The sequence below is a fragment of the Rana temporaria genome, chromosome 8 (assembly GCF_905171775.1).
Source record: "Rana temporaria chromosome 8, aRanTem1.1, whole genome shotgun sequence".
NCBI classification, from domain to species: Eukaryota; Metazoa; Chordata; class Amphibia; order Anura; family Ranidae; genus Rana; species Rana temporaria.
Genome location: NC_053496.1, coordinates 46,192,790 through 46,218,006, shown reverse-complemented (window position 1 = coordinate 46,218,006; position 25,217 = coordinate 46,192,790). Strand labels below are relative to the sequence as shown.

At 42.9% G+C, this 25,217-nt stretch overlaps 1 gene segment (V, D, J or C); it reads right to left on the bottom strand.

The window, feature by feature from the left end:
* Positions 1 to 2,287: 2,287 nt before the first annotated feature.
* On the bottom strand, positions 2,288 to 24,932 carry LOC120946871. The segment is given in 2 exon segments: positions 2,288 to 3,014; positions 24,783 to 24,932. Coding segments are annotated over 2 exon segments (354 nt in total).
* Between the last annotated feature and the right edge of the window lie 285 nt (positions 24,933 to 25,217).

The window sequence follows — 25,217 nt, the reverse complement described above, 5'->3', positions numbered from 1 at the left end:
GATGAGCAGGAAAGAAAGGGATAGAAAAGAGTAGACAAAGACAGAGGAAGAGAGAGAGAATTACAGAAGAGAAAGGGAGGTAATGGGGACAGGAAATTAATAGAGAGAAAGAAATACGGGTAATTAAAAGTAAAAATAGTGGGAGAGAATAAGAGAGTAAAAGAAGGGAGGGAGGGAAGTATAAAAAGAAGAAACAAATCAATAAGGGAATAAAGAGAGTGGCATGAAGAAGAAGAGTAGAGTGGGAGAGGAAAGGGGTACAGGGGATGAAGGAACAAAGGAGAGAGAGGAAAAGAGCGGAGGAGAAAAAATTAGAAGAGTAGAGAGAGCTGAAGAGGTCACAAGGTAGGATGCAATAGAGAAAGAAAGAAAGAAGTAGGCAGAAAAAGGATGAGATGGATATGGATGAAAGTAAAGGGGAGAAAGAGAATCAGGAAAAAGGGGGATAGAGGGGATAGAGAGAGAAAGAGAGAGAGACAGAAAGAGAGAGAGAGAGGAGGGCAGGGTGTATGAAGATAAGGAAAAGAGAAAGAAGAGAGTGAGGGAATGAGAGAGGTAGAGAAAACAGGAGAAAAAATAAGAAGGGTGGAAAGAAGGAGACGCAGAGACACAGAAGGAAATTGGCTAAAGCGATAGAGAAGTAGAAAAAAATTTTTTTTTGATAAAGAGGGTTGGCAGACAGAGTATGAAAAAGAAGAAAGAAAAAGTGAGATAGAGAGAAGGAGGGTGGATGGAGGTTAGGAATGTGTATAAAAACACCTGTGCACAACGGAATAAATTTTTTTGTTTCATCATATTCGTTATGTTAGAATGATACCTTTTCAGAATCCATTTCATATATTTTGATTCTTTTTATATAGTTGTTGCTTTGAATCGTTTCATATTTCGGGAGCTGCTTCAGAAGATTGCCTATATTTGTTTCAACTTGTCATAATTTTTTTCTGGAGATTACTTATGCCCTCTGTTTGGGTTGGATGTGGGTGGATCCATCAGTCAGAATCTCCGAATTATAACATAACAAATGGAACTAAATTAATTTCGGATTCATTCATTATGTTACGATTCTGAGGCCCCATACACACCATAGAATCTATCCGCAGATAAATCTCCCCTGGAATGGATTTCCAGCAGATGGATATTTGCTGACATGCTCAACAAATCCATCTGCTGGAATCCATTCCAACGGATGGATCCGCTCGTCTGTACAGACTTACCGGATCCATCCGCCCAAAGGGATTCCCCGCACGCGTCGTAATGATTTGACGCATGCGTGGAATTCCTTATATGACAGCGTCGCGCCCGTTGCCGCGCCATAATAGCGGCGACGGCGCGACACGTCATCGGCAGAGGATTTCAGCGCGGATTTCAATGCGATGGTGTGTACACGCCATCGCATTGAAATCTTCTGAAATCCTCGAGAGGATTTATCCGCGGATACGGTCCGCTGGACCGTATCTGCGGATAAATCCTCTCGTGTGTATGGGGCCTGAGATTCTGATGGATGTACTTCCATCCAAACCAGACACAATAAGTAGAAATCATCATTATTTCACTTGTATACCTCAGGCCTCGTACACACGACCGAGGAACTCGGCGGGCAAAAAAAAATTGTTTTCCTCGTCGAGTTCTTGTTAGGCTTGACGAGGAACTCGACAAGCCAATTTTCTCCATTCCCGTCAAGGAAAAAGAGAACATGCTCTCTTTTTGGCACGTCGAGTTCCTCGACAGTTTCCTCGCTGAAAAATGTACACACGACCGGTTTCCTCGGCAAAAAAAATCTCCCACCAAGTTTCTTGATGGATTCTGCTGAGGAAACTGGTCGTGTGTACGAGGCCTCACTGTTTTTATTGTAATATGTTTCCATTTCATATGTAGTGCGATTTTTATAATAATGATGAAAAATGTTAATGCAACTTAAAAATGAAATGAATGCAAATCAGTAAGAATCATTCATTATGGTGTTACATTTTTTTGGATCCAAATGAAACAAATTTATTTTGTTGTTTGGTTATAATTTATTTTGGATTCATTGAAATTCTTTACTACAACAAATTGCACATGTCTAAAAACAACCAACTCTCTACTCCACCTAAGGCCTCGTACACACGGCCGAGGAACTCGACGTGCCAAACAGCGAGTTCAGCCCTGAAGCCGCCGAGGAGCTCGGCGGGCCGAGTTCTCCCATAGAACAACGAGAAAATAGAGAACATGTTCTCTATTTTCTCAACGAGTTCCTCGGCGGCTCCATCGGGCTGAAAGTGTACACACGACAGAGTTTCTCGGCAGAATCCGTCTCTGACCGAGTTTCTCGCTGAATTCTGCCGAGAAACTCTGTCGTGTGTACGAGGCCAGTTACATTATATTCTGATTGGCTGGATTATTGACTGGCTCAAACCTGGCTAAACTATGAGTGGGGACACTCGTAGTTTAGCGTTAGGACCACATATTCCAGGGTGCTGTGGCGCAGCTCTGTGGCTCACGCATGCGTTTGCAAATGCATGCAGAATAAACCCGTGGTTTAATGCATACTGTTTGACAGGTTAATTGGTTGTCTGCGAGCTGGTCGGTAAGTAGGCTTGGTTTTTTCCTGGACATTCTCCAGGCTTTGTTGTCAAAAGTATTAATACAATATCTAATCTCCTGCAGCAATGTATGTCTTCCACCTGTTCCAGTCCTAGTTCCACACACCCTCTCTGTCAGCCTCCCTCACTGTGTACTGCTGGCACAGTAATACACAGCACTGTCCTGGGAGGAGAGTTTACTGATGGTCATGATGCTTTTCTCAATTTTCTCAGGACGGATGCTTATCCTTCCATCATCAAATCCATTCTCCATTGTTGCTGTTGCAGTGTTGACCGTGTATCCAATAAGAACAAGCTCCTTGCCTTTCACCTGCCGATACCACAGTTTGGTGGAATATCCTGAGTTGTCATGTTCACAGGTCATAGATATATTTTCCATAGAGCGAGCCACATGGAAATCAGGAGTCTGGATGACATCAGCAGCCAGAGACACTGCTGGGAAAAAATGCAACATTGTGCACACCATTAGTGTATGTTTTAATATGTGAGCTTCCAGGCTCCCACCCTACAAGTTGTTGCAGGATGACCTATGGAGAAGCCTGGCCACATATTTCCCAATCTGATTGGAAATGACCATAGTCAGATACTAAAAATGGCCACTATTGACTTCTCTAGAGTTTACATTTTATGACAATCCTCTGCCACTGAAAAAACACAGCCCCGAAATGCACAATTATGATCACAGAGTTCAAAAAAATTTGTAAGTATCGTTTTTTTTTCTTCTTAACTTGGTTAAATATTTGTTTTAAGCCAAAATATTTTGTTCCAATTTTTGGATGAACTGGTGGAGAATTCAAACCACTGTCAGGTTTTTATTGTTAGTGAAAGAAATAGAGTTTGTCTATAGTGTTGAAATAAGGATTAAGGCAAAAATTACAAATAACTGGAAGATACCCTGACTTATATAATATATATATATATATATATATATATATATATATATATATATATATATATATATATATATATATATATATATATATATATATATATATATATATATACATATACATATACATACATACATACATACACACACTATGGGCCAGATTCAGGAATAATTACGGCGGCGTAACGTATCCCCTTTACGTTACACCGCTGCAAGTTTTCGGCGTAAGTGCTTGATTCACAAAGCACTTTCCTGTAAACTTGCGGCGGCGTAACGTAAATCTGTCCAACGCAAGCCCGCCTAATTCAAATGGGGCGTGTACCATTTAAATTAGGCGCGTTCCTGTGCCGAACGTTCTGCACATGCTCCGTTAGGAAATTTCCCGCCGTGCTTTGTGCGAAATTACGGCGCCCTGACGTGTTTTTTGAACGGCTACGTGCGTAACGTACTTTCGTATTCCTGGACGTCTTACGCAAAAAAAATTTTAAAATTTAAAATTCGACGCGGGAACGACGGCCATACTTTAACATGGATGGTGTAATTTTACACCATCTAAATAGCACTCTTAACTTTACGACGCGAAAAACAGACGTAAGAGAATGCGACGAATGCGCGTACCTTCGTGGATCGCCGTAAACACCTAATTTGCATACCCGACGCTGGAAAACAACGCGAACTCCACCCAGCGAAGCCGTACGCCTGTCGGATCTATGCCAAAAGCCGTCGTATCTTGGTTTGAGGATTCCAAATCAAGATACGACGAGGCAAATTTGAAAATACGCTGGCGTATCAGTAGATACTCCGGCGTATTTCCGCTGTGTATCTGGCCCAATATTACCAAACGTAGTGTGATACCTGCCTTTACATGCACATAAACTTTAATGGCATCCCAGTCTTAGTCTGTAGGGTTCAATATTGAGTTGGCCCACCCTTTTCAGCTATAACAGCTTCAACTCTTCTGGGAAGGCTGTCCACAAGGTTTAGGAGTGTGTCTATGTTTGACCATTCCAGAAGTGCAATTGTGAGATCATGTTGGACGAGAAGGCCTGGCTCACAGTCTTCACTCTAATTTATCTCCAAGGTATTCTATCAGGTTGAGGTCTTACAAAAAGAATATCTTATTAAGAGCATCTAAAGTAGAAAGTGTCCGCACTTATTGAACAGTATACATACAAACATACAGTATTACAACATAATTTTAATAAAAAGAGTATATATTTTTTTAAATGTTGTAAAAATCATGGCCAATTATGATTAATTATTTAAATATTCACGTCATATTCACGTCATATTTGGCACACATTCCTGTTTTAAACCAATTACATAGTTAGCTTTTCCCTCACACGTGAGAGAACCCCTTACAAACCACTGCTTATCATCATTTAGCACAAAATTTCCACTTTTGCTGGAATCACAGAATTGCACTGTCTGCTTGAGAGTGGTAGACATTCTGCTCTCGATACGTTTCACAGACTATAATGTACACTGCCCCCTTGCTGCATGCTTCTTTTTTTTTGTCAATGAAGCCTTCAGCCTCCATAGTGACTACATGGTCAGGAATCACTCTGATTGGTCTCCAATCATCAGTGGAGACCTGAGTGGTCAGTGACATCCAGAATTTAAAGACAGCAGCCACGCAAAGTGTTGACTGAATGGTCTTCATTGGAGGATTATTCTATTCCTAGCATAGGGCCTCATCCTGGGTAATGTGAATAAACAGATTACAGGTAGTAAGGCGTTATTATACCTGGTAATCCTGCCATTAAAGAGGATCTAAAGCCAAGACATATTTACCTTAAAGTGATACTAAAGTCTTACTATACCTACCTGATCTGTGTAATGGTGTTACACAGAGCAGCCTAAAACTCCTCTTCTCAGGTTCCTCTTTGGCTCTCCTGGCCCCGCCCTCCTGTCAAGTGGCCCCACAGCAAGCGTCTTTCTATGGGGGTAACCGAGTTGAGCCGCAGCTCTGTGTGTCCATTCAGCCGTGGTTAGGCTCCACACCCTTTCTCTCTTGATTGGCTAACTGACTTTGATTGACAGCAGCGGGAGCCAATGGGGAGGGGAGTCCCAGACAGCCAAAGCACTCGTGCACATAGCTGGATAGAGATGGGCTCAGGTAAGTATTAGGGGTGCTGAGGGCAGCTGCTACACACAGAAGGTTTTTTACCCTAATGCATAGAATGCATTAGGATAAAAAAACTCATGCTTTTACAACTTCTTTAAAGCATTGCCTGCATTAAGGTAGAACATTTCTCAGTAGTTGTATACTACATCGCAGTGATGTGAAGATATGTTGATACAGGTATGAAGATATTAACCGCTTGCGGACCACCCCTTTCACATATACTGCGGCAGGGCGGCCTCTCTGAGCCAGATAACGTACCTAGTACGTGACCTGACACTTCGGGTCTGGGGCATGAGTGCGTGCACGCCACCAGCGACCTACTCCCACCGTGATAGGACACAGCAGGAGCCAATCAGCGGCTCTGATGAACGCGATGTCCACCAGGAGCTGCCAATCATTTGGGGAACAGGCAGAACGGTGGTCTGCCTATGCAAAAAAAAGGCAAGTCGCTGATCTGTGAGAGGGGAATATACTAATCCTGTGTTTCTGCTAAGCAGGAACACAGATCTTTCCCTTCCCATAGTCAAAGTAACTTCCCTACTGTTAGTAAGTATTCCTAGGAACACATTTAACCCTTAAAACACCCCTGATGTTAACCCTTTCCCTGCCAGTGTCATTAGTACAGTGACCGTGCATATTTTTAGCACTGATCACTTGTATTAGTGTCACTTAACTGGTACCCAAAAAGTGTCAACAGTGTTAGGTGTCCAATTTGTCCTTGCAATATCTCTGTCCTGCTATAAGTTGCTGATCGCTACCATTACTAGTTAAAAAAAAAAATCCCATAGTTTGTAGACGCTATGGGCCAAATCCTCAAATGGGATACGCAAGCGGATCTGCTGTTCCGCCTGCGTATCCCTGTTCCTATCTTTGGAACTGATCCTCAGAAGCAGTTTTCCAAAGATAGGCAGAAGATCCGACATGTGTAAGAGACTTACACTGTCGGATCTTAGGATGCAGTACCGCATCCGCCGCTGGGGGCATTTTGCGTCAAAATGCCGCTTTGCGTATGCAAATGAGGACTTACGGAGATCCACAAAGCTTTTCAGCTTTGTTTTCTCTCCGTAAGTTTACGTTTGCATGCGTAAAATTAGGGCTGCTTTTACAAGGTGTAAACTGTTTACACCTTGTAAAAACAGACCTTTTTTTCGATCGCCGCGATTTTTTTTTAAATTTGATTTTTTTTTTTCGCCGTATCTTTTTTTTAACCCGACGCAACTTTTTAACCCGGCGCGATCCTCAAAACTCGGCGTATCATAAAAACATGCGATGCACGTCGGGAAAAATGACGTCACGGGCATGCGCAGTACGTCCGGTGCAGGAGCGCGTCTAATTTAAATGGGAATCGCCCATTTGTATTAGGAACGCCTTGCGCCGGACGGAGTTAAGTTGCACTGCCGAAAATTTCCAGGTAAGTGCTTTGAGGATCGGCACCTAACTTGGGAGATTTGCGGCAGTGTAACTTAACTCGGAAAAGTTAAGTTAAGCACGTTTTTTGAGGATTTGGCCCTATAACTTTTGTGCAAACCAATCAATATACGCTTATTGGGATTTGTTTTACCAAAAATATGTAGCAGAATACTATTGGCCTTAATTGATGAAGAGATTACATTTTTTACATTTTTTTTATTAGATATGTTTAATAGCAGAAACTAAAGAGTATTTTTTTTTTTTTTTCATAATTGACAGTTTTTTTGTTTATAGCGCAAAAAATTTAAACCGCAGAGGGGATCAAATAAAGAGGGCACCCATAGCTCCCCTGATGAGGGGCACATAAAAGTGGCGAATGAGTATGTAATGGGAGGGGCCCACGCCTGTAACCCAATGATTGAGTAAATTAAACACAGACATTAATTTAAAAAAAAAGAAAGAAAAAAGAGGGAAAGAAGGGAGGAGGGGACAGAGCTGAATCTCGTAAGGATTCACCGCAGAGATACAAAAGCATGGTAAGTAGGCTGCACGGTGGAGAAACGGAATAGGACCTAAGAGCTGTAACATCACTGGGGAAGAGGGGTAGAGACCTAGCTACCACGGCAGGGAAGTGTATGTATGTAAAACTGACCAGTTAGTGAGCATAAAGCCTCTCCCAGGTATTAAGTGGTGGTCAGAGTTTTCAGAGAGTTTTCATTGATTAATGCATTCAAACGGAAGCACATTTAGACAGTAAGTGGCTGAAAAAGGCTGAAGGAGATCAGCAGCACTGAGATGCAACAAAGGATGAAAAAGAGGTGAAAAGTTATTTTATCATCAAACGTACTAATAGGTAATGGTGTCATTTGTAAATAATGCCCTCTAGTGGTTGTAAGTCCACGTGCACAAAATGAATGATGAAGTTGGAAAAACTTTGTTTTTTGGACATGCTGAAAAATGTCATTTTTTTTCATGCCGAAAAACGACCGTGTGTACGCGGCATTAGAGTCACTGTAATATGACAAAATAATTCAAATTTTTGCAACAAAGTTTTATAAATGAAAGCGGACAGATTGGGAACTAATTGTTCTAATACATGTAGACATTTTGGGTCAACTGGCAATGTATGCCTAATGGACATGGAGCACTTTCAACCTCCAAATGAGTTGATATTTTTTCAAAACTTCCTTCAGGTGGAGATTGTATCACAGATGTTTTTAGTTTTATCTAACTGTGACTGGTGTAAAGGTTCAGATTGGGACTTTGCATAAAGGATATGAGAAGTGTCCCACCATGGTGGACGAGTAGCTACTAGGATTTAGAAAACAGCAATATAGGGAAAGAAATGTTCATTTGGCCTAGGTTCCATAACTATGGCAATTAAAGTAGGGAGGAACCTACAATAACATTGGACTTAAGCTGACCATACACTAGACAATCAGGTTTTTCATACTTCTTTACATATATCATCATCACAAGGTCCCAGCAAATTTGATACAGCTTCAATGGATAGTTTAAGTTTGTTCCCATGATACATACACTATATTACCAAAAGTATTGGGACACCTGCCTTTCCACGCACATGAACTTTAATGGCATTCCGGTCTTAGTCTGTAAGGTTCAATATTGAGTTGGCCCACCATTTGCAGCTATAACAGCTTCAACTTTTCTGGGAAGGCTGTCCACAAGGTTTAGGAGTGTGTCTATGGGAATGTTTGACTATACTTCCAGAAGGCCTGGCTTGCAGTCTCCGCTCTAATTCATCCCAAAGGTGTTCTATCAGGTTTGAGGTCAGGACTCTGTGCAGACCAGTCAAGTTGCTTCACCCCAAAGTCGCTCGTCCATGTCTTTATGGACCTTGCTTTGTGTACTTGTGCACAGTCATGTTGGAACAGGAAGGGGCCATCCACAAACTGTTCCCACAAAGTTGTAAGCATGAAATTGTCCAAAATGTCTTGGTATGCTGACACCTAAGGTGTTAAGCCCACCCCCTGAAAAACAACCCCACACCATAATCTCCCCTCCACCAAATGATTTGGACCAGTGCACAATGCAAGGTCCATAAAGACATCAATGAGCGAGTTTGGGGTGGAGGAACTTGACTGGCCTGCACCTCAACCCGATAGAACACCTTTGGGATGAATTAGAGCGGAGACTGCGAGACAGGCCTTCTTGTCTAACATCAGTGAATGACCTCCCAAATGTGCTTCTGGAAGAATGGTCAAGCATTCCCATAGACACAATTCTAAACGTTGTGGACAGCCTTCCCAGAAGATTTGAAGCTGTTATAGCTGCAAAGAGTGGGCCAACGCAATATTGAACCTTGCGGACTAAGACTGGGGTGCCATTAAAGTTCATGTGTGTGTAAAGGCACTCGTCCAAATACTTTTGGTAATATAGTGTAGATTTGATAAATCTAAAGGAGATTGGACAACAAGACTGCATAGTGTATGGTCAGCATAAGGTTCTACTCACACTTATGCGTGTGTTAAAGTAGTTGTATACCCTAACTGAGTGGCATTAAGATTGCTAAAGCATGGTGCATCATAAACAATGGTCATTTTTTAATTATTTGTAGGCATTTATATAGGGACGACAATAACAATTTACATACTCTACTTTCATAAATGGACTGGTGTCTTTATTCCGCATTATCAACTGTGTAACTATGTAACATCATTCCCTCCTCTCAAGGAGCTTACATGCATATATACACGCAGACACATACAAGGGCCAATTAACCTACCAGCAAATTTTTGTAGTGTTGGAAGAAACCAGAGGAAATCTATACAAATACAAGGAGAACTGGTCCTAGTTGAGATTTAATTAAAAAATCCCAGTGCTGCAAGGCAGAAATGCTAACCACTAAACCATGTGATGAATGTCCCAGCAGCTGTCTTTTGTACACTTTAGATGTTGCACCTGCTTTAATAAATTCCCACTAAGGTTTCCTGTGTCGTGTAACAATTAATCAGAGTTTTTTTTGGGGGTTCTGAACACTCTTCAGCTAATCTTCTCTCGCTGTGGATACTACTAGCACAGTAATAGATTGCATTGTCGTGCACAGTGACTTTGTCGATGATCAGAATACTTTTCTCAATTTTCTCAGGAAAAATAATAAATCTTTTATCTTCAAATTTTTTCTCCATTTGAGCTTTATCCTGGTAACTTGTGAGTCCCATGAGCACAAGCTCTTCCCCCATCTTCTGTCTGTACCAAAGCTTTGTATATTTGCTGGTGTCATTATGCTCACATGTTAGCGATATATTGTTCAGAGGGAGAGCCACAAGTAACTTTGGTGTTTGGATAACATCATCAGCAAGAGAGACTGCTGGGAAAAAATAACACTTTGTATGTCGTCGATGTATCTCAGTATTTTGTATATAGGTGTGCATTTGAAAAAAGTTACAATTTATCAGTAATGCAGATGTGATGATCATAAATTGCTACTCCTAATTAAGCACTTTCCCTTTGTATTATATTAGACCAAGAGTGAAGACATTCATACTTTTTATATGCCAGATATACAAGATTTCTAGGGTCAATCCATGTTTTTTTAAGATTTATACCTGAAAAAGATCATTCCTAGAAATGTCCCTGGTACTAAAAAACAGGGTAAAGATGCCAAGAAGCCCCATTTTGCTTTGCACAATGGATTTAGTTCTTATCCTTAAAATGTATATAAAGGGAAAACTATTTACTTAAAAGAAAGAGAGTCACTGCTCTAGGTGGGTCTGCTATATGGTCACACGTTTAAAACAAGATTCCAAGGGTGCTGGCAGTGCACTGGGCAAGCATGAAAATTAGATGAAAAATGGATAGCCGCACTCCAAAAAAACGTGCAGGTTGTCTTTTATTTAAATGAACAGCAAATACATCACCAAATCATAAAACAGGAACAGGGGAACAGCCGACGTTTCGCACAAGACTAGTGCTTATTCATGGCTAACTCAAAACTATTTACTTAGTTATTCCCAAACAGGGTTCCAAAGAGCCCTAGGGTTCCTTCAGAAGTTGCTATGGATTCGTTGAGCTGTGGCTGATTGACCTAGCATCTGATGGTGTCTGCATAATTCTGGTTCCAATGCTGAATCAGTGCCATGAAACTAATTGTCTTTTTAGCTGTCCCTAAGGGTGGCATGCTGATCATCACTGTAGGGAAGACATAAGGGCACTTCAGATTTCTATTGATATTCTTAAGGGATATGTTAGTGAAAACTTAGGGTATCTCCAAAAAATTATCTTTATTTCAAATGCTAATATTTGTAGTTATAGGACCCCTACATATTTGTAGCCATAAGACAGCCTTGTATTAAAAACATTTAAAATTAACCAGCCACCCTTCCAAGTTGACCCCTTATAACAATAGATCCATTCTATCTGCATCCATATATAAAACAGATTCCAGAAGAATGTCCATATGGAGATCCCTCATCCCTCATATGGAGTCCACATACACAGGTACATTTTTATGTATACCTCAAAGGAACTTCAGAAGTTATCCAGATAATTAGAACTGCAATATCGTTTTCCTTGTATCAATATCATTGAAGACATTCTTCTCCCTTGCTGTGCAGTATCAGCAATTAGAGATTATCTAAGGACTTTCAAGCATAACTAGGTAAGAACTGTCAAAGTTTCATATTATATAACTAAAAGAAACTTCCAGAGTTGCCAGTATAATTAACAGTGCCAATGTCATGATTATTATTGTCCATATTCCTAGTGCAGATTTCCCTCATTTTCTGTCTTATGAAAAAACTGTCACTGTGACACTAAAAAGGGGGAAATCTCTTTAACCCCAGACAACCTAATGTAAAACCCAACAGATATTTTAATTAAACATAAATAAATAAAAATAATACCTTGAGTTCATTGTAATAAATGTCATATTTTTATATAAAATAATGTGAGATCTTCTAAAAGAAAGTTGCTTTATTCTGTTATATTATTTGAATCTATTAATTATATTTTATTCTATGCATCTATTAATTATAGTTAATTCTGTTAATCATGTATTATATTTTATTCTATTAATCATTTATTATATTTAAGCTTAACAGCAACGTGTTTCTAATACTAATAATAAAAAAGTTTTTGCTTTAGATATACTGTAATGCCCAACCCATCAAGTAACCAAAGAATATCAGACTCATCACCTTCCTCTTCACTGGACTGAGTTACTTACAGAGCTCATTGATTAAATATTTAATTGACTAAACAAAAAGAGCAAACAAAATGAATCCAATTTTACAAAATTACTGTTTTAGATTTGTTATTCTAGGCCTATAAAAAAATATTTTGCAACTTTTTAACTTTAATATTAATTAAATAAATAAATAAATAAATAAATAAATTAAATATTAATTTAGACATAATTACCTAATTTATGTTAAAAAAATAAAATAAATATTAATAATAACAATATGTATCATTATTATTATTATTATTATTATTTTTACACTACAAGTATTGCACAACATTATACAATACTACATATGTAACCAAGATTCATGCAGTATTGTATCCAATTAATACATAGCTATAAAATAAAGTTGTCACTTACAAGGCAAACAGCACAGGGGAAGGAGGAAATGTAAAATCCGTATCATTTTCCAGATTTGAAGCTTGTACTCTGAAATCTGTATTATTTTCCAGATTTAAAGCTTGTACTCTGAAATATGAGCTGAAGTTTAACAGGAAGTGACACTAAATGATACAATGAATGGGAGTCTACATATCACCCCACATTACGACTCCACCTATGAATTATACAATATACGAATGTACTGTACCTAGGGGTAAACATTTATCTGCAGGCAAATATTATTTTATAATTTCTCTATAATCTTGTTTATAGATTATATATATATATATATATATATATATATATATATATATATATATATATATATATATATATATATATATATATACTGATCTATTAGGGCAAAAGCTTGGCAATACTGATTTAAAAGGGCAAAACTTATCCATTCCTTTACCGAGTAGCAAGTTTGGAATATGGGATTGAATGAGATCTGCATTGGGATACATATCACTTGTAAAAAATCTGTTATTGGGTGTGAGTGTTATATGATTAAATATACTTGTATATATTGTGATAGTGCAAGGCCCTGCCACTAAGTGAGTTTAGGTAGTGGATGGAAAAAAAATTACACAGAATTCTCAGATTTGCAGTCTGAAAAGCTCCAGCATGTGTTTTGTGAGCAGAGAAATTTTTAAGTTTTCTCTGGGTTTGGTAGCCCTGGATTGGGGCCTGGAGTTTGAAGCTTCTAAAGAGATTTGGGTGGGACAGAACCTTCAATCCTGTGTCCCGGTTTTCCTAAAGTTCTACAGGTTGTATTTATGTCCAGGTGCCCATGCTCATTATAAACCAGGTCTGGTGAGAACTCAGGGCAGTTGCTGCCATTTGGAGAGAGAATCTCATGATGTCCCCGAAGATAGCGGTGTCCTCCAGCCAGGATAGCGGTGTGCTCCAAGCTGACCTACTTGGGAGAGGAGATCCTAAGATGGGGGGGACTTCTTGCTCATAGGACTGGGAAAGACAGAACAGCTATGCAGGTCTGGAGATACTGAGAAGCTGAGGTGACTAGCTAGTCCACAGAGTATGAGGTCCTTGGGTGCTGGGAGAACCCTGTCCAGAGGCCAAGCGTGGGTCTGTGCAGTGAAGTGCTGCAAGCATAGGCTGAGTGAGCCTGAAGAGCCCATGATCTGGGAGACCAGAGAGAGCATCAGAGCTGCTGAATGGAGAGCCAGGTGCCCCAACATTTTCTATTGATGCTGTTTATGAGTGAGGCCGAAACCCCTACTTGGGAAGCCTTGTGTTGTGAAGACTTTGCATTTTTATTTAAATAAAAGTGGGATGCTTTGCACTTAAACACAGTTCAGACTAACCTGGACCTGTCAGGAACCATGAATCAGACAGAGACAGAAAATGCAGTTAAAAATCACACCTTTTAATATAATGGTAAAAATAGTACAAATAATAAACGTAGCCAAAATATAGCCAGGGTACGGTAGCCAAAGTGGGTAGACAGAACAAGTTAGTATTAGGAAGCCAGAGATCAGCGTAGTCGGAAGCAGTGGACAGGATCAGGAACCAGGAGGGACGTCAGCCAGGCAAGTCTTTAACAGGAACACAGCAGATAGTCTCCAGATATGTTTGACCAAGGCGAAGGCATGGAAGAAATGAGCCAGGCAGTTTATAAAAAGGGGATGGCTGTAGGCTGGTCTAACGAGCAGGAAATGATCACCAAGTGAGCCGCTGTGGAACGGTCAGTGCTGGCAATTAACCGACAGCTGAGCAACTTGAGCACTGAGAAGGGAGGGCTGAGAGCCCAGCCCTGACAGGACACCCTTGCCACCTCTGAGCTAACCAACCCCCATAGCTTAAAATGTCTCCCTTTTTTCAACTTTTTTCCTCTCGGTGCTGCTGTTTTCCCTCAGCTTCTTCAGACCCTTTATCTCTACATGGACCCCAACTGTGGCTGCATGCCATTGTTCAGTGTTTGGCTTCCTGGCAGGGCTGGACTGGGACAAAAATTTGGCCCTGGACTTCATCCAGACTGGCCCACTTTGACAGGTCTCTCCCATGGCGGCCGGACAACTCCCGCACCTGCCCCCCCCCCCGGCCACCCAAGCCCCCTCTCCCCCTTCACTAGCCACTAGCCCTTCTACTATATTAGAGTAGAACAGCTGGTACTGGTACTCTTATAGGCAGTACCAGTGGGGAAGCTAGACATTATTTCACCCGGGGCAAAGAATCAGTTTGGTGCCCCCGCTTATGGGACAAGTTTAGGCAGAAGTGAGAAACTCCTAGGCCATAGCTGTTGAGTCAGCTGTCTGTCCCCTCCCCCATGCTCCTCTGTCGTCCCCCCTGCTCCTCTGGTCCTCCCCCTGCTTCTTTGTCCCCCCCCAGGTGAGCACTGCGGGGAGGGAGAGGAGGTGAGCGCTGCAGGAAAGGAGAGACAGAGGAGCGGAGGGGGGCGACGGACCGCTGTCACTGAAGCCGGCCCACTGAGCCATCGGCCCACCGGGAAACTCCCTGTAGTCCCAATGGCCAGTCCATCCCTGCTTCCTGGTAGTTATAGGGACAACGCGAAAATTATGGACAAGGTCACTTAAAGTCTCTAATGGTAGAAAATGTAAGAAAGTGACAACACAGATGAGCAATTAAGAGATATGGACAAAGCGTTGTCACCCTATAACAGAAAGTGCCTGAACAAGGATTTTACAAACCAAGACATAACCGTATAGAATTAGCAATGACATCATCACTACACTGCACATAATTTGTGCAGGAAGCAGAGCTCTGGGACTGACCCAGCAGGCTCCACTCACTACAGGCTGCCTGCAGAAATCTACAAGAGGAGGCGGAGACAAGACCAGTCTCCCTTCACAAGGAGAGAGCAGCAGTGACCAGTCTTTATTACAGGAAGCTCCTGCACAGAGGAAAGTTTTCACACTGGACTACTGTACAGATCTGGAAGAAATACACAAACTACTCCAATATCCAAGGAAAAATACAAGCGTTGCTGTATTTACAGTAGGCTGCCTGTGCTATCAGGGCCATCTTTTCCATTGGGCACGCCGGGCAGTTGCCCGGGGGCCCCGCTTGCCTGGGGGGCCCCACCGGCTGTCCAGCAACCCCAGTAAAAAATTATGGAGAGTGACGGGTTAGAACTGCCCATGCCCAGTTCGCGGAAATCACAGAGAAGATCCGGTCCTCCACGAGTGCAGGGGGTTGCTGATGTAAGAGGGGAGTGAATGCAAAAATGTAAGGGGGCACTGATATAAAGGTTCCCCCTCCTATATTAGTGACCCCCTTACCTTAGTGTATTTAATCTAAGGAAGGTGATCTCTGGTCACCAGAGTACCCCCCACATCAGAGTCTGCAGGATTCCCCCTTACAATGCAAGGGGGAACTCAGTCTGCGGACCCTGATGTAAGTGGGAAAGAGAAAGCAGTGGACTCTGATATAAGGTTGTCTCTGGTCACCATAGCCCCCCTCCACATCAGAGTTCCCCCCTTAGATCATGATCTGCCGCGTTCCCCTTTACATAAGAGTTCCCTTTCACTGTAAGGGGGAATCCTGCAGACTCTGATGTAAGAGGAAACTCTGTGCTGGCTGGGTTATAGTAACTTGACCTTCATGTCAATGAAGACATTTTTTTTTTTTACTTTTGTTTAACTTAAACACATTTCTAATAGCACTAGCTATATGTTTATAGTGTAAATACTGACATTTGCATTGTTGGGCACTGAAAACTGTAATTTTAGGTACTCTTTTTGCAGTGGCAGTAAAAAATGTGGTTCTGCCAGTAAAATTTATGATTTTTGTCAGTAATTCTCGTGCGTGATTGTGTAGACAGGGCCCCAGTGCACTGTATTGCCCGGGGGCCTATAATGCTCTTAAGATGACACTGTGTGCTATACTGAAGTTTAACTTAACCTCCTGAGACCCGCGCTATAGTCGAATGACGGCTACAGCGCGGATCTCAAAATCCAACTAGACGTCAATTGACGTCCGCCCCTTTGGGCGTTCCCCGCGCGCGCTCCAGAGCGCGCAGCGGGGAAACTCTGTGTTGGCCGTGTCCCTTGGACACAGCCAATTACAGATCGCCGCGAACGGCCAATCAGAGTGGCCGTTTGCGATGCGATCTGTGCGGCCAATGAGAGATGATCTCATATGAAAACATGTGCATAGGGACACAGATCGGTCACCCCCCCCCACCTACAGTTAGAACACTATATAGGGAACATATTTAACCCCTTCCTCACCCCCTAGTGTTAACCCCTTCAATGCCAGTCACATTTATACAGTAATTAGTGCATATTTATAGCACTGATCGCAGTATAAATGTGAATGGCACCAAAAATGTGTCAAAAGTGTCCGATGTGTCCGCCAGAACGTCGCAGTCCCAATAAAAATCGCAGATCGCCGCTATTTCTAGTAAAAAAAAAAATAATAAAAAATAATAATTCTGTCCCCTATTTTGTAGGCGCTATAACTTTTGCGCTTATTGCGATTTTTTTTTTTTTTTACCAAAAATATGTAGAAGAATACGTATCGGCCTAAACTGAGAATTTTTAATTGGCATATTTATTATAGCAACACGTAAAAAATATTGTATTTTTTTTCAATATTGTCGCTCTTTTTTTGTTTATAGCGCAAAAAATAAAAACCGCACAGGCGATCAAATACCACCAAAAGAAAGCTCTACTTGTGGGGAAAAAAGGACGTCAATTTTGTTTGGGAGCCACGTCGCACGACCGCGCAATTGTCAGTTAAAGCGACGCAGTGCCGGAAGCTGAAATTTCACCTGGGCAGGAGGGGGGTATATGTGCCCAGTAAGCAAGTGGTTAAAGTAGATTGAAAAATGGATTCACCTCTAATTAAGTATGCAGACTGAAATTTATGACTTCAGTTGCATCATGCAAGTCCTGGGTCATCTCCTCAGGAGGTAATAAAGTCTGAGGCTTAGCATAACTGCCAGTCAACTAGCAATTTTTAGAAGAAAAGGTCAGCTTGCCTATTTCTCTTAGCACAGGTTTCCTTTAATAAAGTTGAAGGTTTGCACAACCTTATGCCTTCCACAGATATATGCAAACATGCCAACAGCATCCTAAACCCTCAACCCATGTGATCACAAAACCAAATAAGGTGCCATAGATCCTTTAATGATCGTCACATTGGCAGCTGTCATTAGTATAATACTGCCACTGCACCTGTCTTGATACATTGGTTTCCTGTCATATTTCGAGTTACAGTATATCGGAGAGGAACCTTTTGCACATTCTATCTGTAATCTTTCCTCACTGTGGATAGAGCTGGCACAATAATAGAGTGCATTGTCTTCTACAGTGGCTGTGCTGATTACCAGAATACTTTTCTCAATACTCTCGGGATGAATGGTAATTCTTCCATCTTGAAATCCCTTTTCCATTAGTGCTTTATCTTTATGTGCTGTGTATCCTAAAAGCTCAAGCTCTTTTCCCATCCTCTTTCGATACCAAAACTTTCGGTAGTGGCTGGAGTCATCATGTTCACACGTCAGCGATATATTGTCCATAGACTGAGCCAAGTGCAACTTTGGTTTTTGGATAACATCGGCAGCCAGTGAGACTGCTGGGACAAAAGAGAACACTTTCCATGTCATCAACCTACTCTGATATGTTATACATTCATTACTCCTAAACAAGCCAGTGCCTGAATACACAAATGTATACAACCTGCTCCCCACCCTGGGGTAGGGAGAGCAATACGTTAAAAATTATTGGGCCAGATTCACGTACGATCGCGTATCTTTGTGCAGGCGTAACGTATCTGATTTACGTTACGCCTCCGCAACTTAGACGGGCAAGTGCTGTATTCTCAAAGCACTTGCTCCGTAAGTTGCAGCGGCGTATCGTAAATCGGCCGGCATAAGCCCACCTAATTCAAATTTGGAACAGGGGGAGTGTTTTATGTAAATGTTGTGTGACCCGATGTGATTGACGTTTTTCACGAACAGCGCATGCGCCGTCCGTGGAAATCTCCCAGTGTGCATTGCTCCTAATACGCCACAAGGACGTATTGGTTTTGACGTGAACGTAAATTACGTCCAGCCCCATTCACGGACGAGTTAAGCAAACAACGTAAAATGTTCAAATTTTGTCGCGGGAACGACGGCCATACTTAACATTGGTACGCTGCACTTACGCCACCATATAGCAGGGGTAACTATACGCCGGGAAAAGCCTAACGTAAACGGCGTAACTTTACTGCGTCGGCCGGACGTACGTTCGGGAATTCGTGTATCTAGCTAATTTGCATACTCAACGCGGAATTCGACGGAAGCGCCACCTAGCGGCCAGCGTAAATATGCAGTTACGATATTACACCGTCAGTTACGCCAGTCGGATCTACGGGAAATCTATGCGTAACTGATTCTAAGAATCAGGCGCATAGATACGACCACGCAACTCAGAGATACGACGGCGTATCTGGAGATACGCCGTCGGATCTAATTTGAGAATCTGGCCCATTGTCTGTTGTGTGTATGGTTGTGAATAAAATAATGCCGGTGCTCAAAAATTTTGGGGGGGCGCAAGCAAACTGAAAAAAAAAAAACATCAATTGCAGCTACTGTGCCATCAAACGCAGCTACTGTGCCCATCAATTGCTGCCACTGTGCCTATCAAACGCAGCCACTGTGCCCATCAACTGCAGGCACAGTATCAAATGCAGCCACTGTGCCCATCAAACGCAGCCACTGTGCCCATCAAACGCTGCCACTGTGTCCATCAACTGCAGGCACAGTATCAAATGCAGCCACTGTGCCCATCAAACGCAGCCACTGTGCCCATCAAACGCAGCCACTGTGCCCATCAATTGCTGACAATGTGCCCCAACAGATGCTGCCAGTGTATTTTTTTTACTTTATGTTATAAAACATACCTAAAAAATCAAATGTATTCATCAAATATGTATTCATAAAAATACGATCCGCTACGTGGATCTGCCCCTGTATCTCAGTGTGGAGGTGACCATCCTTGCAAAGGCAGGAATTTGCTTACTCAGGTCACAGCCTCCCGTAAAAAGAACAGAGAGGAGCACAGAAGTGATCTCAATCAATCTAAATCTCCTGAGATCAGCAGTTTAGAAGCAGCAGTGCCGCCTTAGATCTCACACTGCATATACAGCTATGAGGCTACAGAACAGTGCCTAGGTGCTCCCACATCACCAAAAGGTTCACTGCAATTCTTCCAGAATAATTTCAAGGGAAAAATAAAAAATGTTCAGGCTATTGCTCTAAGGATTAGCATTTCAAAATGTGACCTTTTTTAACCACTTGCTTACTGGGCACTTAAACCCCCCTCCTGCCCAGACCAATTTTCAGCTTTCAACGCTGACGCACTTTGAATGACAACTGCGCAGTCATACAACACTGTACCCAATTTTCCCCACAATAGAGCTTTCTTTTGGTGGTATTTGATCACCTCTGCGGTTTTTATTTTTTGTTAAAGTTATATTTTATTATATTTTGTTATAAAATTTTGCAAATGGGTAATTTTTCTCCTTCATTCATGTACGCTGATGAGGCTGTACTGATGGGCTGCACTGATGGACAACACTGGGCTGCACTGATTGGCACCGATAAGGCGGCACTGGTGGACACTGATAGGCAGCACTGAGAGATGACACTGAGATGTGTTACTGATGGGTGGCACTGAAGGGCATTATTAGGTGGCAGTGGTGGGCACTGAGAAGTGGCACTAAAAGGTGGCATTGATAGGTGACACTGATGGGTGGAAGTGATGGGCACTGATGGGTGGCAATAATGGCCACTGATGGGTGGCAGTAATGGGCACTGATTGGCACCACTGGTGGGCATTGATAGATGGCACTTGTGGGCATTGATATGTGGCACTCATGGGCATTGATAAGTGGCACTGGTGGGCACTGTGGGCACTTGCAGGTGGCACTGGCAGGGGGTACTGACAGCACAGAGGAGGCAGATGTGCCTCCTGCCTCTTTGGGACCGATGTCCCTTTCACATAAGCCGGTGATTGGATTTTTTTTCTCCTCACGCTGTCAGCGTGAGGAGAAAAAAAAACGATTACCAGCTTTTGTTTACATCACGTGATCATATGTCATTGGTTGACAGCTGATCACTAGGTAAGGGGCCGGGAACGGCCCCTTCCTCGGATCTGTGATCACCCGAGTTTCAGTGACTCGGGTGATCACAGCGCGCGGGGAGCGCATCTATTGACGTCCTCCCGCCATTTGGGGTCCGCGCTGTAGCCGTCATTCGGTTAATGTAGATTTAATGCTTTAATGCTACAATACTAATTCAAAATACGCAGTCATAAAAATGCACTTGATTGTAAAGCGCTGCGAAAACTGCTGGCGCTATATAAATGTGTATAATAATAATTGTGAAAAGCTCACAGTGTGCAGCAAAATCAAGTAAGCATTTTGAGTCCAGGAGAGAAGCTTGTGCAACTGATGGGAAAGCTGAAGTTCCGCTTTAAATATCAGGAAGTGGTATTTTCTTATCTCATCTATCAGGAAGCCTTGTGGTTTATTTTGTATAACTGGCTCTATACTGTATTGTATGGGGGGGGGGGATCTTGGTGGCCCCAGTTCTGTACAGTGTTGCTCCCTTGCTGTCTCGCTGTGTATACTGCTAGCGCAGTAGTAGATGGCGTTGTCTTGGATGGACACATTGGACACCGCCAGAACGCTCTCCATTTCTGTCTTATAATTGATCTGGAAGTTTTTTCCCTCAAAGCTGCTTTCCATACTAAGCTGTTCCCGGTAGTTGTGTCCAATCAAGATGATCGGCTGCCCTGGTTTCACTTGACGGTACCAGAGCTTAACGGGGAAGCCACTGACATTGTGAACGCATTTCAGGTGTACTGTTTCGCCTGCGGCCGGCAAGATTAGTTGGGGGGTCTGAATGACATCTACTGCAAGGCTTATACCTAGAGGAACAGCAACAAAAGGGTTACAATATTTCCATTTGTTTCATAAGTTTTGTTGTCTAACATAGTGATTCTCAACCACCAGGCTGTGGGCAACTGCCAGGTCATGGGCTCCCTTTTGTAGATGTAGATTCTCAACCTCCTGCAGTGCCTCCCAGCTCCCATAGTGCCCCCAACCTTCTCATAATGGCACACAATGCCCCCAGGCCCCCTGAGAGACCCCAGCCTTAACAGTTCCTTCCCAACCTCCAACATTACCCCAGCCTCCTGTAAAGGCCTCCAGCTCTTCATGGTGTCCCAACCTACCAAAGTGGCCCACTGTGCCTCCTAAAAAACCCTCAGCTGTCATAGTCCTGCCAACCTCCCACAGTGCCTCCCAGCTCCCATAGTGCCCCCAACCTTCTCATAATGGCACACAATGCCCCCAGGCCCCCTGAGAGACCCCAGCCTTAACAGTTCCTTCCCAACCTCCAACATTACCCCAGCCTCCTGTAAAGGCCTCCAGCTCTCCATGGTGTCTCAACCTACAAGAGTGGCCCACTGTGCATCCTGAAAGCCCTCAGCTGTCACAGTCCTGCCAACCTGCCGCAGTGCTCCCAACCTGCTGAAATGCTACCAGCTCTCCACAGTGCCCCAACCTACCATAGAAACCCATAATGCTCCCAGGCCCCCTGAGAGCCCTCAGTGTCCACTGTGCCCCCCCCCCTTCCCACCATTCTCCCTCAGTGTCCCACAACCTACTTGCAGAGCTACCAGCCCTCCATAGTGCTCCAACCTCACCTATTGACCCACAGTGCCCCCAGACCCCCTGAGAGCCTTCAGCCTTTACTGTGCTCCGCAACCTCCCACAGTGTCCCCAGTCTGCTGCAGTGTATCCAGCCCTCCATTCCCCACACTCTTTCCTAAGTGGCTCACAGTAATCTCAGCCCCCCTGAGAGACCTCAGCCTCCACATTGCCCCCCCCCCCAACCTCCCACAGTGTCCCCTGGCCTGCTTGCAGAGCTTCCAGCCCTCTATAGTGTTCTAACCTCACATAGTGGCTCACAGTGCCCCCCGGCCCCCTAAGAGCCCTCAGCCTTCTCTGTGCCCCCAACATCCTACGGTGTCCCCATTATGCTGCAGTGTCTCCAGCCCTCTAGTGTCCATGCCCATTCCAAACAGGCCCACAGGGCTCCAGGCTCCCTCAGCCTCCACATTGCCACCCAACCTCCCACAGTGCCCCCCCCCAGCCTATGGCAGAGCCTCTAGCCCTCCATAGTGCCTATCACCTCTCATAGTGACCTGCAGTGCTCTTAGGCCTCCTGAGACCCCTCAACCTCCATAATTTGAAAAGCAATCGGCTACTTCTGGAAATACCGATCAGTTATGGATGAAAAGTTCTCCCCCTGTCTAATCAGATTGCGAGTGTATAGTGTCCTGCGCCATGGCTTTGGGTCTGTAATTGCAATATGCATGATTCCCAACTGACTTTGTCTGTTGGGCCGCACAAATACAAATTAAATGAAGGGTTTCTTAACCTCAATATGAGGAGAATCGTATTAGAATATTAACACTACGCTCACTAGAATAAAAACAAATGGAAAAAAGCAAGGTCCATAAAGACATGAATGAGCGTGTTTGTGGTGGAGGAACTTGACTGGCATGCACAGAGTTCTGACCTCAACCCAATAGAACATCTTTGGAGTGAATTAGAGTGGAGACTACAAGCCAGGCCTTCTCGTCCAACATCAGTGCCTGACCTCACAAATGCACTTCTGGAAGAATGGTCAAACATCCCCATAGACACACTCCTAAACCTTGTGGACAGCCTTCCCAGAAGAGTTGAAGCTGTTAGAGCTGCAAACGGCAGGGCCAACTCAATATTGAACCCTACGGACTAAAGCCCTGTACACACGGCCGGGAATCTCGTCAGGAAAAATAGTTAGGAGAAAAAACGCCCCCCTCTCGCTCCTGACTCCCGCACGCGATCACCGCCGGGCACCCGCGATCGCTCGTTACAGAGCGAGAACCGGGAGCTGTGTGTGTAAACACACAGCTCCCAATCCTGTCAGGGGGAGAAATGCTGATCCTCTGTCTGTTCATACAATGTATGAACAGCGATCAGTCATTTCCCCTAGTGAGTCCACCCCCCCCTACAGTTAGAACACACCCAGGGAACATACTTAACCCCTTCCCCGCCCCCTAGTGTTAACCCCTTCCCTGCCAGTGGCATTTTTATAGTAATCAATGCATTTTTATAGCACTGATCGCTATAAAAATGCCAATAGTCCCAAAAATGTGTCAAAAGTGTCCGAAGTGTCCGCCATAATGTCGCAGTACTGGGAAAAAAATCGCTGATCGCCGCCATTACTAGTAAAAAAAAAAATATTAATAAAAATGCCATAAAGATACCCCCTATTTTGTAAACGCTATAACTTTTGCGCAAACCAATCAATAAATGCTTATTGCGATTTTTTTAACAAGAAATATGTAGAAGAATACGTATCGGCCTAAACTGAGGGAAAAAAATGTTTTTTTATATATTTTTGGGGTATATTTATTATGGTAAAAAGTAAAAAATATTCATTTTTTTCAAAATTTTTGCTCTATTTTTGTTTATAGCGCAAAAACTAAAAACCGCAGAGGTGATCAAATACCACCAAATGAAAGCTCTATTTGTGGGAAAAAAAGGTCGCCAATTTTGTTTGGGAGCCACGTCGCACGACCGCGCAATTGTCAGTTAAAGCGACGCAGTGCCGAATCGCAAAAAGTGCTCTGGTCTTTGACCAGAAATATGGTCCGGGACTTAAGTGGTTAAATGCCCCAAGGGTAAGAGAATCTCCTTTAACAATCCAGGATCTGTTCTTGTGCCAAAAAATAGCCAATCATTAGCCTCATTATTTTTTATAAAATACATTTTTACAGAAAAACAGAGAAATTGTAAAATAAAAAAAAATGGTAAAGTGACAGTACATAAATAGCAGAAAAAAACACAAATAGAAGAACCAAAAATTAAATAAACCACCCCAATAACACACTTTTAATTAGAAAAAAATATATATATTTTTTCCAATCAAATGTTACCTAGGCAGCTTAACGAGGGAAACGGAAATAAAATAATAAAAAATAAATAAATGTCTGTACCCTTCTTCTGGGTTTGTAACACAAAGCACTAAAACATGAGGATCACTATGGCAGCCAGGCAACTAGTATTTTCAGAATCAGTAATGGCAGATTTTTGCACAGCAAATTCAGCATTAACAACCTGCCCTTGTCAATAATCATTAAATCTTGTGAATCTTACAGCCGAGGAAGCCCAGGGTGAGGAGCAGACGTGAGATCTCCGCCATCTGTCACTGAAGTCAGCTGTGTCTGTATGGAGCTTCTGAGCCGGAAAGTGTGCAATGCACAGCGAGCTAACCCCGAGAATGAATGACACCTCCGTCCTGTGCTCTCAGGGTTGGGCTACACTACAAACCAAGTATAAAGGGGGTTTATTTCACATCCACCTACTGGTAACATAGTACAAGTCACCAACAAGGCATGCTGGGGGTTGTAGTTCTTTGGGGGTGGACCACAGATTTATTTATTGTTCATTTATGGGACAGTTTACTGTCCTTCAGGCTTTAGAAGGGCTGGGCTGTGGTCAGTGGGAGTAAAAAAAGTACATAGAGCCTGTGGTCAGTAGCAGGAGGAATAGTGCCCCATCATTGCTGTCAGTGAAAGGAATAGTGCCCCA